Consider the following 15,560-nt stretch of genomic DNA (forward strand, 5'->3'; position numbering starts at 1 on the left):
TCGCATCATTCCTTCCAAAGAACACCCAGGGCTGATCTCCTTCAGAATGGACTGGTTGGATCTCCTTGCAGTCCAAGGGACTCGCAAGAGTCTTCTCCAACACCACAGTTCAAAAGCTGTGAGAATTAGGGCATTATTAAGGATATACCAGCACCAAATGGAGATGTTTCAAGTTAGAAGAATAAAAAAGAAACATTTGTCTCACTGAGTGACTTGAGGTGCATTAGGGCCTCCCTGAGAATGAATAGATGAACAGGGAATTCTCTAAGCACCTTTTTTTTAAAAATATAAATTTATTTATTTTAATTGGAGGCTAATTACTTTAAGTGAGGGTTGGCCCTGCAGGAAACACTTTTCTGTATCCCTGGCCTCAAGAGTAATGGAAGAACCTGGGCTGAGGGAGGCGTCCACCAGGAGTTTGAGCCCAGGCGCATCACTTATCGCCTGAATCTGGGCAAGTTAGCCTTGCGGAACCTTGTTTGCTCAGCTGCGGCTAATTTCTTTCTAAAGGGTGGTCTGAGGATTTACTACTGGGTTATGTGGAAGGCAGTCCAACAAAAGGTCAGCGTAAAGAAACGTGAGTGCCCTCTCACCACTTAAAGAAAAACAATCTAGTACCCAGGTAGGGTTTTCCAAAATGTGGGATGCTAGCGCCCTAAGAATCTCCCCGCAGAGGAGCCTGCAGCTCAGTGGCTCCCTCTATGGCTTCTATCACTTCTGTTTTGACAGACTGGACTTGGCGAATTTTCCATTCCTGAAGACACAGCCTCTGACAACCATTCCTAAGGTCCTCTCAAGGCTCGGGGAATTCGATGTCATGACTCTAAGGAGAAAACGGCTAAAAACATGGAGAATCCAAACACACTGCTGAAAGTTCAACCTTCCTAATGGCAGTAGCAGCATCCATGGTCTGTCCCACTCACTTCCTCTTCCCAACCTTCGGTGACGAATCTTAAGAAGCAGAAACAAGGTACCCAGGCTCCCCCCTGGGCTGAAGAAAGGAGGGATTGAAAATCCCAGCTGAGAATAATCAGTTTCTGAAAAACCACAGGCTCATTCGTGCCAGGAGGAGTTACTGAGCCCTTCCCCCGGGACTGTGCGGTACCAGGACCGTGGGGTACCGATGTGAGACAGGATACAGGAACCTCTACCTAGGAGCCCTCTGCCCTGATGGGGAGATGAACCACACAGGAGGGGTCCCAAGCTGTGACATCTTGGCTCAGTTCAGGGGAGGATGGAGCCTTGCTGGGGAAAGAGAGAAAAACACATGGTTCAGAAGAAGAGTGGGTGGAGAGGCTGGAGAGCTAAGGTGCACGGTGGGGTCGGAGGTGGCCGTGAGGAAGAAAAGCAGAATGGAAGCTGGATGTTAGAAACCTGGCAATCTTTCTTCAAGGCAGTCAGCTCCTTCTGCCCTGCGTTAGGCCCTGGGTTTCCGGTTCCAGTTAGCACCGGAAATCCTGACAGCGGACTTGAGCCTACATGCTCTCCTAGGTGGGGTTGTTCTTTAAGAAAGCTACCTACCGCACATGTATGGGATCTAGAGAGATGGCACTGGTGAACCTAGATGCGGTGCAGCCGTGGAGACACAGGCGTGGTCAGCGGGCTCGTGGACACAGTGGGGCAGGGAGAGGATGGGACGAATTGGGACAGTAGCGCTGAAAACATGTGCTCTGCCGCGTGCGAAATAGACGGCCAGGGGGAATCTGCCGTGTGACGCGGGGGCCTCAGATCGGAACTCTGTGACAGCGTGGGGGATTGGGGGAGGCTCAGGAGGGAGGGACACACGAATGCCTGTGGCTGATTCCTGTCGATGTGTGGCAGAAGCCAACACAATACTGTGAAGCAATTATCCTCCAATTAAAAATAAACTTTTTTTTTTTTTTTAAAGAAAGCTATCGACAGACCAGAGAAGCTGTTGGTGGAGGTGCAAGAAGTAGGTGAAATGCTCACCAGAGCGATTTAAAACTGGTCAGATAAATGTGGGGCTTGAAAACACTCAGAAGAAACTCCTCCCTGCTGCCCTGTCTGTAGCCTTGCCTAGAAAGTGGACACTGGTAACCATCCCACTGTGCCGTTTACATCCACGAAGTTACCCTTACAAGACGCCTGTGACAAATCCCCTTGGAAGGGGGGTGGTCTTTTAAAGTTTAATGTTCTCTCCCCTGTGGTGTGTAAGCTTTTTTCTTTTTTAATTACAGTTGATTTACAATGCTGTGTTAGTTTCAGGTGTACAGCCAAGTGATTTAGTCACGCGTGCGTGCTCAGTTGCTTCAGTCGTGTCCGACTCTTTGTGACCCCACAGACAGTAGCCCTCCAGGCTCCTCTGTCCATGGGGATTCTCCAGGCAAGAATACTGGAGTGGGTTGCCATTCCCTTCTCCAGGAGATCGTCCCGACCCGGGGATCGAACCTGTATCTCCATGTCTCCTACATTGGCAGGAGGGTTCTTTACCACTAGTGCCGCCTGGGAAGCCCATATATATATGTGTATTATATATATATATATGTATATGTATATAGTGAAGTCGCTCAGTCGTGTCCGACTCTTTGCGACCCCATGGACTGTAGCCTACCAGGTGTCTCAGTTCATGGGATTTTCCAGGCAAGAGTACTGGAGTGGGTTGCCATTTCCTTCTCCAGGGGATCTTCCCGACCCAGGGATCGAACCCAGGTCTCCGGCATTGTAAACAGATGATTTACCCTCTGAGCCACCAGGGAATAATAGTAGGGTGTATCTCTTAATTCCAAACTCCTAATTTATCCCTCTGCCCTTTTCCCTTTGGTAACCATAAGATTGCTTACTATGTCCATGTGTCTGTTTTGTAAATGAGTTCATTCATATCCCTTTTTTAGATTTCATAAGTAAGTCATATCATATGATATTGGTCTGACCTACTTCACTTAATGGTATGGTGGTTACAGAGGGGAGAAAGCCAGCACAAAGATGGGAAGGCTAGAATCACACTGTCCCAGCAAGTGGTGGGGGGAGATAGAGGGATAGATGGAATCAGACAGGCGGCCAGTGGGGCCAACCCTAGTGGACATGGACCCCACCTCCCGACCCCTCCTCCACTGATTCCACTCGACTGAACCTGGGCATTTGTTATCCTCTTCTATCTACTTTTTTGTGTATTTGAAAATCTCCATAATAAACAATTTTTAAATTGTCTGATTGATTATCATGGAACCAGATGTACCAAATTGTATTTAAGATGTACTTAAAATGTATTTATTGCTCCTAAAGTATCTCAAGTTTAAGTCATTTTGTTCAACTGAAGACCCTGATGGGATGGACACATGAATAGATACATGAATAGACAGATGGAAGGATGGATGGTCAGATTGCTGCTAAAACAAAGGCTGGTTTTGGGGGCCCAGGTCACTCAACTCCAGAGAGCACTTACCTGCCCAGTTCTAAAGTACCAACCCTTGCTGATTCCATCTCTGATTTTCCTTCTAAAGTCAGATCCCCGTGTCAAGTCAGACAAGATGCTTTTCTTTCCACCTCCTTTCAGATTACTGACATCCCTGAAAGATGTGAAGCGCTGACCTCAAGATGAATGGCTCCATAGCCTGTCACCAAACCCCCCAATGACCTATTTCCAAACAACAGGCTCTAGTTACATCCTAAATGTGGGTGTTTGCATCTATTAGCGTTTCCTGCTGTTCTTCTCCATCCTGACCCCTTTTCCTTTAGGAAATTAATGGAGGTCTCACATTTACTCGATCCACGGTTAACCCCTACTTATTAAACTCCTATTGTGTGCTACTAAAACTCAGCAAGAACGGAACCTGCTGTGCCTTTTTTGTGGTTCTCAGAGGATCTGCTGTTACATGATGCTTATGTGAGGAGAGTGGGTTTTCAGGCTCTTTGGGGTACACGTTCCAGTGGGGTGCTGGAACGGGCTCATCCAGAGCTTCCCTCCCCAACTCCGTGTTCCGTGACGCTAAACCGGCGGCTTGAAACCAGCTGGAGTACGTACACCACAAAGCCAGCACATTCTCCAAATCAAGACTTCTGCCCTCTCACCCCACAGAGCCAGTTGTTAAACATTTCCCAGGATACAACAGGCTTTTTGCATGTATCACCCCATTTTCTCTCTACACTACCTCTTAATGTAAATGATTTGCTCATGAGAAAAGCCAAGCAAAACCAGCAAGTGACAGGACCAGACAGTAAAACGTGCAGCCCAGTGCCCATGGTTCCAAACCAGGTCCCGCTCCCCTGGCATGCCCACAGCCCCCCATCCACCTCCTCCCCACCCTCCTAACTGTAGTCGGCTCTCTTTATTTATTTTTGGCTGCACTGGGTCTTCACTGCGGCGTGAGGGCTTTTCTCTAGTTGCAAGGCGTGGGATCTAGAGCATGCGGGCTTCTCTAGCTGCAGGGGGCGCTTAGCTGCCCCGTGGCATGTGGGATCTTAGTTCTCTGACCAGAGGTCGAACCCTCGATCCCTGTATTGAAAGTGCAGAGTCTTAAACACTGGACTGCCAGGGAAGTACCTCTCCTTCTTTACTTCTCATCTTTCCCTTTCACTTCTTCCAACCAGACATTAAGAAATAACAAGATAGAAGATGAAGCAGAAACAGGGCATGCTATGGCTTTTTTTAAATATAATTTTTTTAAGTAGATGACAAAGATGGCATATAACCTAGACAGCAGCACTTGTCATGGGGTCTATTACTGATTAAGACCCTCACAAGCTAGCCTGGGGAGTTTCACAATACACATTGAAAAGGGTGATTTTGGGCAGTGATAACAATTAAAAAGCAGAGACATTACTTTGCGGACAAAAGCCCGTCTAGTCAAAGCTATATGGTTTTTCCAGTAGTCATGTATGGATGTGAGAGTTGGACTATAAAGAAAGCTGACTGCCAAAGAATTGATGCTTTTGAACTGTGTTGTTGGAGAAGACTCTTGAGAGTCCCCTGGACTGCAAGGAGATCCAACCAGTCCATCCTAAAAGAAATCAGCCCTGAATATTCATTGGAGGGACTGATGTTGAAGCTGAAACTCCAATACTTTGGCCACCTGATGCAAAGAGCTGACTCATTTGAAAAGGCCCTGATGCTGGGAAAGATTGAAGGCGGGAGGAGAAGGGGACAACAGAGGATGAGATGGTTGGATGGCATTACCTACTTGATGTACATGAGTTTGAGTAAACTCCAGGAGTTGGTGATGGACAAGGAAGCCTGGTGTGCTGCAGTCCAGGGATGTTGCAAAGAGTCAAACATGACTGAGCAACTGAACTGAACTGAATAATTATTCTAAAGACCAGAAGGATATTAGAAATGTAAAAAAGAATTATTAGCAATAGATTATTTACATTCTAAATAGAGACTGTGGATAAGAGACCAGAAACTCAGAGCCTTGGGATTTATAATCTCTCTCCACGCATGCATGCTAAGTCGCTTCAGTCATGTCCAACTCTGTGAGACCCCATAGATGGCAGCCCACCAGGCTCCTCTGTCCCTGGGATTCTCCAGGCGAGAATACTGGAGTGGGTTGCCATTTCCTTCTCCATCTCTCTCCATAGATCTCTGAATTTTCTTTCTTGTTTCATTATCTGAACATCCAGGTGCCGTGAAAAATAGGAAGATGACCTATTAGAACCCCCAACTTGGATTCTCCAGGCTGGCTCCCATTTTATATTATTACATATTGTATCAAAACCTTAAATTTGTACTTCTTTATGAAATGTTACCTAAAGTCACTGAATGTCCATCTTTTCATAACCCTTTTTGTATAACCATTCAGTTTTTAATATGATTTATGAGGTAGGTTTAGCCTGGCTCTTTGGGTCAGGAAACACAGCCTCTGTATGGGGACGGTCCTGACCCAGGGCACTTGTGGACGGCTGGAGGAACTGGCTGTAGCTTGTGACTCAAGCTGGGTGAGCTTAGAAGGAGCAACTGCCTCTTTGGGCTCAGAAGGCTCCAACCAACTACCTTGCAGAGAAACAAAAAAGAGATTCAAGCATTTACTCAAGAGGACAGCTTCCGTTTACAGGTGGCTGCAAGGCTACAATGAGGCGACGTTTGCACTGCGTCACCCGTGAGGCAAGTGGGGGAGTGACTTGCCCCAAGTCACCCAGCTTGACTAGATGGGGCATCTCCAGCCAGCTTGAAAGGCGATGCCCATCTTCCTCCAAAACCTGTGTCCTTTCCTCAATGCCCTGGTCTCAGGTCACTGGGAATAGACTCGTGAAGAACCAGGAAGATGCTCCCAAAGAAAGCAATGGGTGGTCTCCCGTGACCCTCCCTCCAGCACGGCCACCCCGTGCTCTGCAAGCTCTTCAGTTTCTGTCTTACCAGCTCCCAGGACAGAGCATGTCAACATCAGAATCAGATTCGAAAAGGGAGCTTACGTAAAATGTCTAGGGCCAAGCCCTCACTCAGATCAACTGCATCAGAATATGTGGAGGGAGTGCCCTAAATGCAGTATTTTTTAAACTTTCCTTAAGTAATTTTAACATGCAGCCGGGATGGAGAATCCCAGGGATGGGGGAGCTTGGTGGCCTGCCGTCTATGGGGTCGCACAGAGTCGGACACGACTGAAGCGACTTAGCAGCAGCAGCAGCAGCAGGAAGGGGAACCATGGTCTCCGATTCACACACCATAGCCTCTTCCTGGGCCACACAGGTTCTTACATTTCCCAGCTCTATCCCAGGCCAATCAGATCTGAATCACCGAGTGTTGTCTTTTAAACCATATTACTCTACAGTCTACTGTGGGGTATTTTCACTTTGTTACTATGTTTTCATTAGTTAATTTATGGGATATAGTTTGATCATTATTATTTGTTGTTGTGTTGTTGAGTCGCTAAGCCATGTCCAGCTCTTTGTGATCCCATGGACTGCAGCATGCCAGGCTTCCCAGTTGTTCACCATCTCCTGGAGTTTGTGCAAATTCATGTCTGTTGAGTCAATGATGCTAACCATCTCATCCTCTGTTGCCCCCTTCTTCTCCTGCCCTCAATCTTTCCCAGCATCAGGGTCTTTCCTGATGAATCGGCTCTTTGCAGCAGGGGGCCAAAATATTGGAACTTCAGCTTCAGCATCAGGGCTTCCAATGAATAATTCAGGGTTGATTTCCTTTAAGATTGACTGATTTGATCTTGTTGTCCATGGGACTCTCAAGACTCTTTCCCAGGACCACAGTTCGAAAATATCAATTCTTTAGTGTTCAGCCTTCATTATGGTCCAACTCTCACATCTGTACATGACTACTGGAAAAAAAAAATAGCTTTGACTATACAGACCTTCGTCAGCAAAAGTGATGTCTCTGCTTTTTAATATGCTGTCTAGGTTTGTCATCACGTTTCTTCCAAGGAGCATCTTTTAATTTCATGGCTGCAGATACCATCTTCAGTGATGTTCAAGCCCAGGAAAAGAAAATCTGCCACTGTTTCCACATTTTCCCCTTCTATTTGCCATGAAGTGATGGGGCTGGATGCCATGATCTTAGTTTTCTGAATGTTGAGTTTTAAGCCAGCTTTTTCACTCTCCTCTTTCACTGATAATTAAACAGGAAAACAAAAATCTCTGCAAGGGGCCTAGTGTTGGTTTCTTAGCCTCCCCACCTGATGGCCACTGGCACCTGGTGGGGAGTCACTGAACACAGCGCTGTTTCCTGCGGGCTGATGGAGCACACAGGCGTCAGAGGTCTCAGGAGAAGCGCTGGCCAGAGCTCCTATTGTTTAAAAGGAAATTCCTCGAGGCCCAGCGGAAAGCCTCCTACACTGGAGAATCCATCTGAAGCCCACATCCTCGTAGGCGTCCCCAGCAAGGCAGTATGAGAGACAAAGATAGTAACAATGCCTGAGGACACTCAAAGGGTACTGTGTGGGGGCCGTTCCAGTGCTTTGCACATAACTCATTAATTCCCACTGCAGCTAAGTCTGTGAGTCAGAGGGGTATGTAAGTGACAGCAACAAAGAGGGATCTAGGGTACTACAGCCCATAGACATTCATCTCAAAGAAACATGCGTTTTTATATCATAGTGGAATGGTGGGCTGAAAGCAGTAATTGGAGTATGGATACCTATTTTCTGTGAGAAAATAAACAGCCTCCACTTGAAAGACTCGCATAATGGGTGGAGATCTCAGTTAAGGCCAAGAGAAAAGGAAATGCTGAGGGCAGAGACGGAAGATGTGTTGAACTATGATAACCATATCTCTTGACATAACTATCCTAACTATGATAACCGTAACTACAATAAATCTCGTGAGTCCCTTGTACAAGAGATCGAACAAGTCAATCCTAAAAGAAATCAACCCCGAATATTCACTGGAAGGACTGATGCAGAAGCTGAAGCTCCAATACATTTGGCCACCTGAAGAGCTGACTCATTGGAAAAGACTCTGATGCTGGGAAAGTCTGAGGCAGGAGAAGGGGGTGACAGAGGATGAGATGGTTGGATGGCATCACCGACTCAATGGACACGGGTTTGAGCAAACTCTGGGAGATAGTGCAGGACAGGGAAGCCTGCTGTGCTGTCCCTGGGGTTTCAAAAAGTCAGACCTCACTTAGCAACTGAACAACAAAGGTTAACCGAGGAGTGGAATATTCCCAGGGGGTAAGTTGTACAGAATAAAAGGAAGAGGCACAGAGGGAAGCCCAAGGAGAACACAATGAGGATGAGAGTCTGGCTCAGAACAAGCCAGAGGGGTTATGCCTTAAGTGGTCACTATGAAATGGGCCACAGCTCTGTCAAGAGGATTAGTCCCAACAGATCCTTGGTGGATTAGGATAGGGTGAGGATGGGTGAGCTGGCTTTCAGAATTCAGCAATGGTCCAGACAGGAGTCCTTTTAAAGGCAGTCTTAGCTTCTGATAATTAGAAAATCTCCAACCAGTCCGAAGTCAGCTGTGGGAACTGATGATATGGCTGCAGATTCAGAGGCTCCTGAGCCAAGGCTAACACATAATCCAATTCAGGTGATACAAAGACTTTAGCAACTTGAAGATAAAGAAAGTTCACTTAATCACAATTTGTATGGTGTGTGTGCTCAGCCATGTTCAACTCTTTGTGACCCCATGGACTGTAGCCTGCCAGGCTCCTCTGTCCATGGGGTTTTTCAGGCAAGAACACTGGAGTGTGTTGTCATTTCCTCCTCCAGAGACCTTCCTGACCCAGGGACTGAAACTGTCTCCTGCATTGGCAGGTAGATTCTTTACTATTGAGCCACCTGGGAATTTTAGAACTAGTATCCACACGTTCAGAAGGAAGGGGTGGAGCTAGTAGGTACGCTATTAGGAATTAAAATCATTTTCACAAATTTTTAAGAACGAAATCTATTAATGAGATCATAGTCTATTTCATAGCTAAAAACTTACCAGACCTCATTATGTTGTAGCCACGCATTTCGGGAAACAAACTCACTCAGAAGGACAATGCAGATGGTGAAGTGCAGTGTATTACACCGGCGGGCCCAAAGCAGAGTCTCCTCTTAGCCAAGGACCCCGACCAGTTTTTGTGAAAACCTCATATACCCAACGTGTACGTGCCCAAATCCACCTCCCCAAATTCCCTGAAACTAGTCTGAACAAAGGAAGAGAAAGATACAATCAAAGTTTATCCGTGATTCATATGCCTTAAGCCTAGGTAGTTAACAGTGGACAATTATCAATAGGCCTGTGGTCATACCCCAATAAGCATAATAGAATTTATGATTCTATTTGGTTACACAGATAATTAGGGTGTTCTTTTAGGCAATGGAGAGTCTAGGTATGAGTCCTGGGTTCTTCCATCCGGGGAGCCTGGTTTTCCAGTTGGTATGTCGTTTACATAGATACTGGGCTTAGAGCTCAAAGTTCACAGTTCGGCCCACGATGGAGTCCTGCTTTCAAGATGGAGCCTGTTCTGTTTCCTCCTTCAATTAATTCTTCTCAGAGGAGTCACCAGGCACTGAAATCCATTGTAATTCTTGAAGTTTTGTAGCTACTTAAATCTACAATGTCCAAACATTTTTACTCCACAACATATTAAAAAACTTGAGACACGTGGCCACTCAGTCATCTACTAACAATTCTCACCTCAAGGCCTTGAGCCTGTTAAGTCCTCCTGGAAAGTTCTTCCCACCAATATCTGATCAGCAAAGCTGTCCAAATGTCATCCCACTAGAAATGCTTTCTTGGCCTACCGTACTTAAAAACAGTAAACCGTGCATCACATACTTAGTGAAGAATAATATATACACACTATCTCAAACTAATTACATGATCTGTCTTCAGTTAACTGCTGTTTATCTGCTTATCTTTCAATTTTTGAGAGGGGAAAAATATGTATTAAAATCTGCAATTGTAATTTGGTATTTCTATTTCTCTCTTCAGCACTCTATTCTTGCTTGATATAAACTAAGGTGTAAGCAAGTGCATGTAAGTCAACAGTAGACATACCTTCTCATTTTTATTGAGATGACTAAGGTTAACAGTTTCAGGTGTACAGCACAATTCACTGTATGTACACACTGCTATATGATCATCATAGTAAGCCCAGTTAACACGTATCACTACAGTTAAAAAATTTTCTATTTTATACCATTTATAGTGTTAAATTTGTATTTTTATAAATGTATATATAATCCTCTTTGCCACTGTATTCTACATTAAATTCTATTCAAACTATTACTCCATCTTTATACTGGTTCATATTATATTAGCTTGCTGTATTTCTATCTCCATGCTTTTATTTCAAGTGTATAAATAATTTTAATACAATCTAAGAATCTGAGTTTAACCCATTTATTGTTGTCAGTGGTCCATCAGAATTTTTCATTCACTGTAATCTCTGTTCCTCTTTTTCTGCTTCCCACTAGATAAATTTTCTTCTTTTATATTTTTAGTTTTTAATAATCATTCATGTTTGTGCATAGTGAAAAATTCATCAATTTCTTAATCTTTTCAATGTCTGTAACGTCCTCTTAAAGCACTTCAGCTCTTACTTTCAAGAAGGCTGAGTGCCGAAGAATTGATGCTTTTGAACTGTGGTGTTGGAGAAGACTCTTGAGAGTCCCTTGGACTGCAAGGAGATCCAACCAGTCCATTCTGAAGGAGATCAGCCCTGGGTGTTCTTTGGAAGGAATGATGCGAAAGCCGAAACTCCGGTACTTTGGCCACCTCATGCGAAGAGTTGACTCATTGGAAAAGACTCTGATGCTGGGAGGGATTGGGGGCAAGAGGAGAAGGGGACGACAGAGTATGAGAAGGCTGGATGGCATCACTGACTCGATGGACATGAGTCTCAGTGAACTCCAGGAGTTGGTGATGGACAGGGAGGCCTGGCGTGCTGAGATTCATGGGGTCGCAAAGAGTCGGACACGACTGAGCGACTGATCTGATCCCTCTATAGCCCTGATGGTAATGCCTAGAATTTTGCTACATTAAAAATAGCTTGGTAACAGTCAACTCTGCAAAGTTACTTGATCACTCTTCTCACTGTATCTCTAGAAGCATCTTCCTGATTTTGTTACCTCTTAATATTGTTCCAAAAGTATTTTCTACTAGGACCTTTCTAAGGCAAATCTGAGGTTTAAATGACTAAGGATATTTTTAAATGCTGTCATATTCTAATGCTAATTTGCTTGGATATACAATTTTAAGCTCAAAGTAACTTTTCTTCAATCCTTAAAAAGCCTTTCATCTTCTTACATTCAATAATGCTTTTCAGAAACCTGATTTTTATTCACAGTAATTACTACTACCTGACACTATATAATAATTTGTTTGTTCTCCCCCTACTAAAATACAAACTCCATGAAAATAAGGACACTTTTGTTCACTACTGTGTCTGTCATACCTGGAACGATGTCTGACACACACAAGATGCTCAATAAAACACAGACTGGATTATATATAGCTTTTTACCCTGTAGGCTTTGCCTGCTAAATCCATTCCTCAAGAAAGAAACCAGGAATTTTCTAGCAGTCCAGTGTTGAGGATACTCTGTGCTTCCACTGCAGGGGCACAGGTTCCACCCCTGCCTGGTCAGGGAAATAAAACCCACAAGCCATGTGGCAGGGCCAAAAAAGGAAGAAATCACAAGAAGCCTAAAGTCAAATTCTGAAGTCATGACACAATCACGCGAATCTTTGCCTTTTCCTATCTGTTCTGATAAACCTGGCAAGTTCAAAGGACTTTTCATGCTGAGACTAGAGATCTCACTAAGTACTTGGCTCTCAGATGCATCTCCTTTAGGTTTATCATTATTCTCCTTTAGCTTTCCAAAACTAAAAGGTCCTCTGCCAAACTTGGGATCGGGTGGAGGGACGCGACTGAGGGACATGATACAAAACCCTTACTAAAAAGGATCCCTACCCACATTCCAGGTTCACAATGCTTACACTCAAAGTGGGATGGGAGTAAATAGATACAATCTCTATACACAGAGGAACACACCACTGGGTCTCACTAATCCCAGCGTCACTCTCTTCCTGCCTTCCACACCTTAAACCTAACTTCCCACGTCTCCACTGTACCCACCCTACGTAACTCAGAAGCTCCAACGATCTCAATGGGATCCTTTTTAAAGACTGCTGTTGAAAGCACAACTTCCATATAAATCATGATTAACTGGCATCTTTTAAAGAAATGGCATCTTACTGACAGTAACATGAAAAACTACATGTTTCCCAGGGTATTTAGTGACAAAGATAGCCTACTTCTAATATTATTAAAACACTAAAAAGAAGCCAAACTGTTGTGGCACTAATATTGGTAGGTGGTTATTTTTTTTTAAATAAACTTCTAAAACTATGATAATTTTGTATTCTGTCAAAGAAAAACATTTTGAAAAAATATTTTGATAGTGTAAAGCAATAAAAAAAACAAGCAATTTTGATAGTGTGAAGCAATAACACAAACACAAGTAAGTACAAAATAATTTATTACAGCATTATATAGGTTGGCATTATTTTACAGTGAATTCTTTTCTCTCAACAATTATGAATCTAAATATACACTTAGCGTGAAGGAAAACAATTTTAATTAGAACATTTTCTCTAAATAAAATCTCTTTTGAATTTATATTTGTCTTAAAAGGAAGTATTAATGTTACAGACATATATGGTTCTGAAAAAAACATATTCAATGATACTATTACTGTTTTCTGTACAAGATAGAACAAAAGCTGCTGCTGCTACTGCTAAGTTGCTTCAGTCGTGTCCGACTCTGCGACCCCATAGACAGCAGCCCACCAGGCTCCCCCTTCCCTGGGATTCTCCAGGCAAGAACACTGGAGTGGGTTGCCATTTCCTTCTCCAAGAACAAAAGCTATTCCCCCCTAAATATTGCTCAACAACACTATGTTTTAATAGTTACACTGTTGCAAGGAGGAAGCCAATCCTGACTCCATGTTGGAAATGGTTTCTTTGACTCGCTTCTGTTATTATGATTACACTTAATGGCTTGGCTGGAGGACCCTGGCCCTGTGCTTGCCTATAAACTAAAGCGCCTTTCTTCAGAACCCTGTCCACCTGCAGATGGCAGAAGGGAGGAATTAACACATCCCCTGACTGAAGCCTGCCATTCTGAAAGATGTTTGCAAGACTAACAGTCTTTTTACTTTGCTTCCTCACCTCCCCCCACCTCTGATCTATAAAAGAACCTGGCATCCAGACCCTGTCAGATGGTTATTTTGAGGCACTGGCCTGCCGTCTTCTCGGTCGGCTGCTTTCCAGATAGTCTCTTCCTTGTCTCAACAGCTCGTCTCTGGGATTCACTGCCCTGTCGTGTGGCAAGCAGAGTGAGCTTGGACTCGGTACCAAAACTAGTTGATGGTCTAGATTCTCACTGTGCTGATATTAAAATGTATTTAATAGTCAGTGTATAGCTATAAGAGTAAGACTATCTCACTGAAATCTGTCTTCTGTGCCGTCACGCCCTCCTGAAGCACACCACTCATATATAGACTACTTAAACTCCCTGGGGACACACAAAGCAATTTAGTCAAAAAAGCACAGCTCTCGCCTGTGGGTCAAGACTGACCTAGATATGCAACAAAGTCACTACTGAACTTCCATGGGTAAGAGGCAAACGGATCCCCACACCCTGAAGCATCAACATACAGCTGCAGTACCCTTGTTCAACAGACAATAGCGTTTTCATGGATATTAAGAAGAAAATGGTACAAGGTGGACAAAGAAAAACACTAAAGTTAAGCTTTAAATAAATATTTGCCAAAAGGAGTTCCATACCGTTTTGAAATACAGTTAATACTTGAATATTGATGTGCTTTAAAAAGCAAACAGACAATAACAAAACAAACCAAGAAGGGATCAAAACATAAAATTCTGAAATGAAACCTGAATCTAAAGAAAATAATACAGTGGAGCTGGATTCAACGTAGGTTAATTAGGAAATTATCATTGTCACAATACGAAGTGACAGCAACCATCACAGTGTTGATAAGTGAAAAATTTAAGACAACTGTACAAGAACAAACAGGTAATTTAACAGATTTTTACGTAAAGTGGCAGAGTCAGATGATACCCATTACAGCTGACCTTTGTGCAAAGCAACAGTTAGGTGCTCTGACCCTCCATGTAGTCAAAAATACACATACACTAATAGTCTGCTGCCTGTGCACACACAGTTCCTCCCTATGTGGGTTCTGCATCAGATTCAACCAACCGCAGACCACAGAGTAAGGTAGTATTTACTACGGAAAAAATCAACACATTAAGTGGATCCTTGCAATTCAAATACATGTTGTTCAAGGGTCAACGGTATTTCATTTCTTATCTATATTAAAGCACAAAATGGAAGAGAAACCTTAACCTGAATTCAGCTTTGAGTCTAAGAGAAGTCAACTTTCTAGAGGATTTCAGGTTTCATTTGCCAAGACATCACAGTTGGCTGTGTGGTTCCGAGCTGCGCTGTGACTGCTGACTTCGCTGAGAGCAGGCAGGAAAGCAGAAGAGAAGGGAAGCAGCTTGTGACATGCCATCCTATACTCCTCATACTGGGAGTTGCAGCTCCCAAAGCTGCCATCGAGCAGCGCCTCAGAAACCTTTATTAAAGTCTATTAAACAAGGAAAAAAAGAAAACTATTTAAAAAATAGTCTGGTTAATAATCACCTTAACCAAAAGATGCAGTTTGTTAATTAAGCAACAGAAAATCAACAAGGCCTCACTCTAAGATACCTTCTTGCCATCTATAACAAGTAATCACCACAAAAAGGAACATTTAAAAAATCAATTCTATGAGGCCTTGGAAAAGCAAGAGAATTCTAATACTTTACAAAGGTGAATCTCTGAAACTATAATCAGTCGTGTGTGACTTTCTGAGACCCCACGGACTGTAGCCCACCAGGCTCCTCCGTCCATGGGATTTTCCAGGCAAGAGTACTGGAGCGGGTTGCCATTTCTTTCTCCAAGGGATCTTCCCAACCCGGGGATTGAAGCTGGGTCTCCCACATTGCAGGCAGATGCTTTACCCTCCGAGCCACCAGGGAAGCCCATAATTACTGAACATGTCCTTTATTAACAGTAATAGTTCCCATTTACTGAGTGCTTACTGCATGTCAAGCACCTCACAGTTTACTATTTCTGTTACCTGTTAT

General features: G+C 43.8%; 1 protein-coding gene and 1 long non-coding RNA gene across 8 annotated transcripts in view; one reads left to right on the top strand and one right to left on the bottom strand.

Moving 5' to 3' along the window:
• Positions 1–452: 452 nt before the first annotated feature.
• Positions 453–2,024, top strand: LOC123328851. Of its 2 annotated transcripts, none has more exons than XR_006543854.1 (3): positions 453–577; positions 730–970; positions 1,889–2,024. It is a non-coding gene; the product is annotated as an uncharacterized LOC123328851 (long non-coding RNA). The 2 variants fall into 2 exon arrangements; XR_006543853.1 differs by having other exon boundaries at positions 506–622.
• Positions 2,025–12,866: 10,842 nt separating this feature from the next.
• NAA16 (N-alpha-acetyltransferase 16, NatA auxiliary subunit) overlaps positions 12,867–15,560 on the bottom strand; it is a 65,625-nt gene continuing 62,931 nt past the window's right edge. For all 6 annotated transcript variants that reach the window (XM_044926852.1, XM_006076509.3, XM_006076510.3 and 3 more), the window contains one exon: positions 12,867–15,019. In XM_044926852.1, coding sequence (XP_044782787.1) covers positions 14,822–15,019 — 198 coding nt within the window. In that variant the 3' untranslated portion in view covers positions 12,867–14,821. The remainder of the gene's footprint in view (positions 15,020–15,560) is intronic.

This window comes from Bubalus bubalis, chromosome 13 (assembly GCF_019923935.1).
Source record: "Bubalus bubalis isolate 160015118507 breed Murrah chromosome 13, NDDB_SH_1, whole genome shotgun sequence".
Taxonomy (NCBI): Eukaryota; Metazoa; Chordata; class Mammalia; order Artiodactyla; family Bovidae; genus Bubalus; species Bubalus bubalis.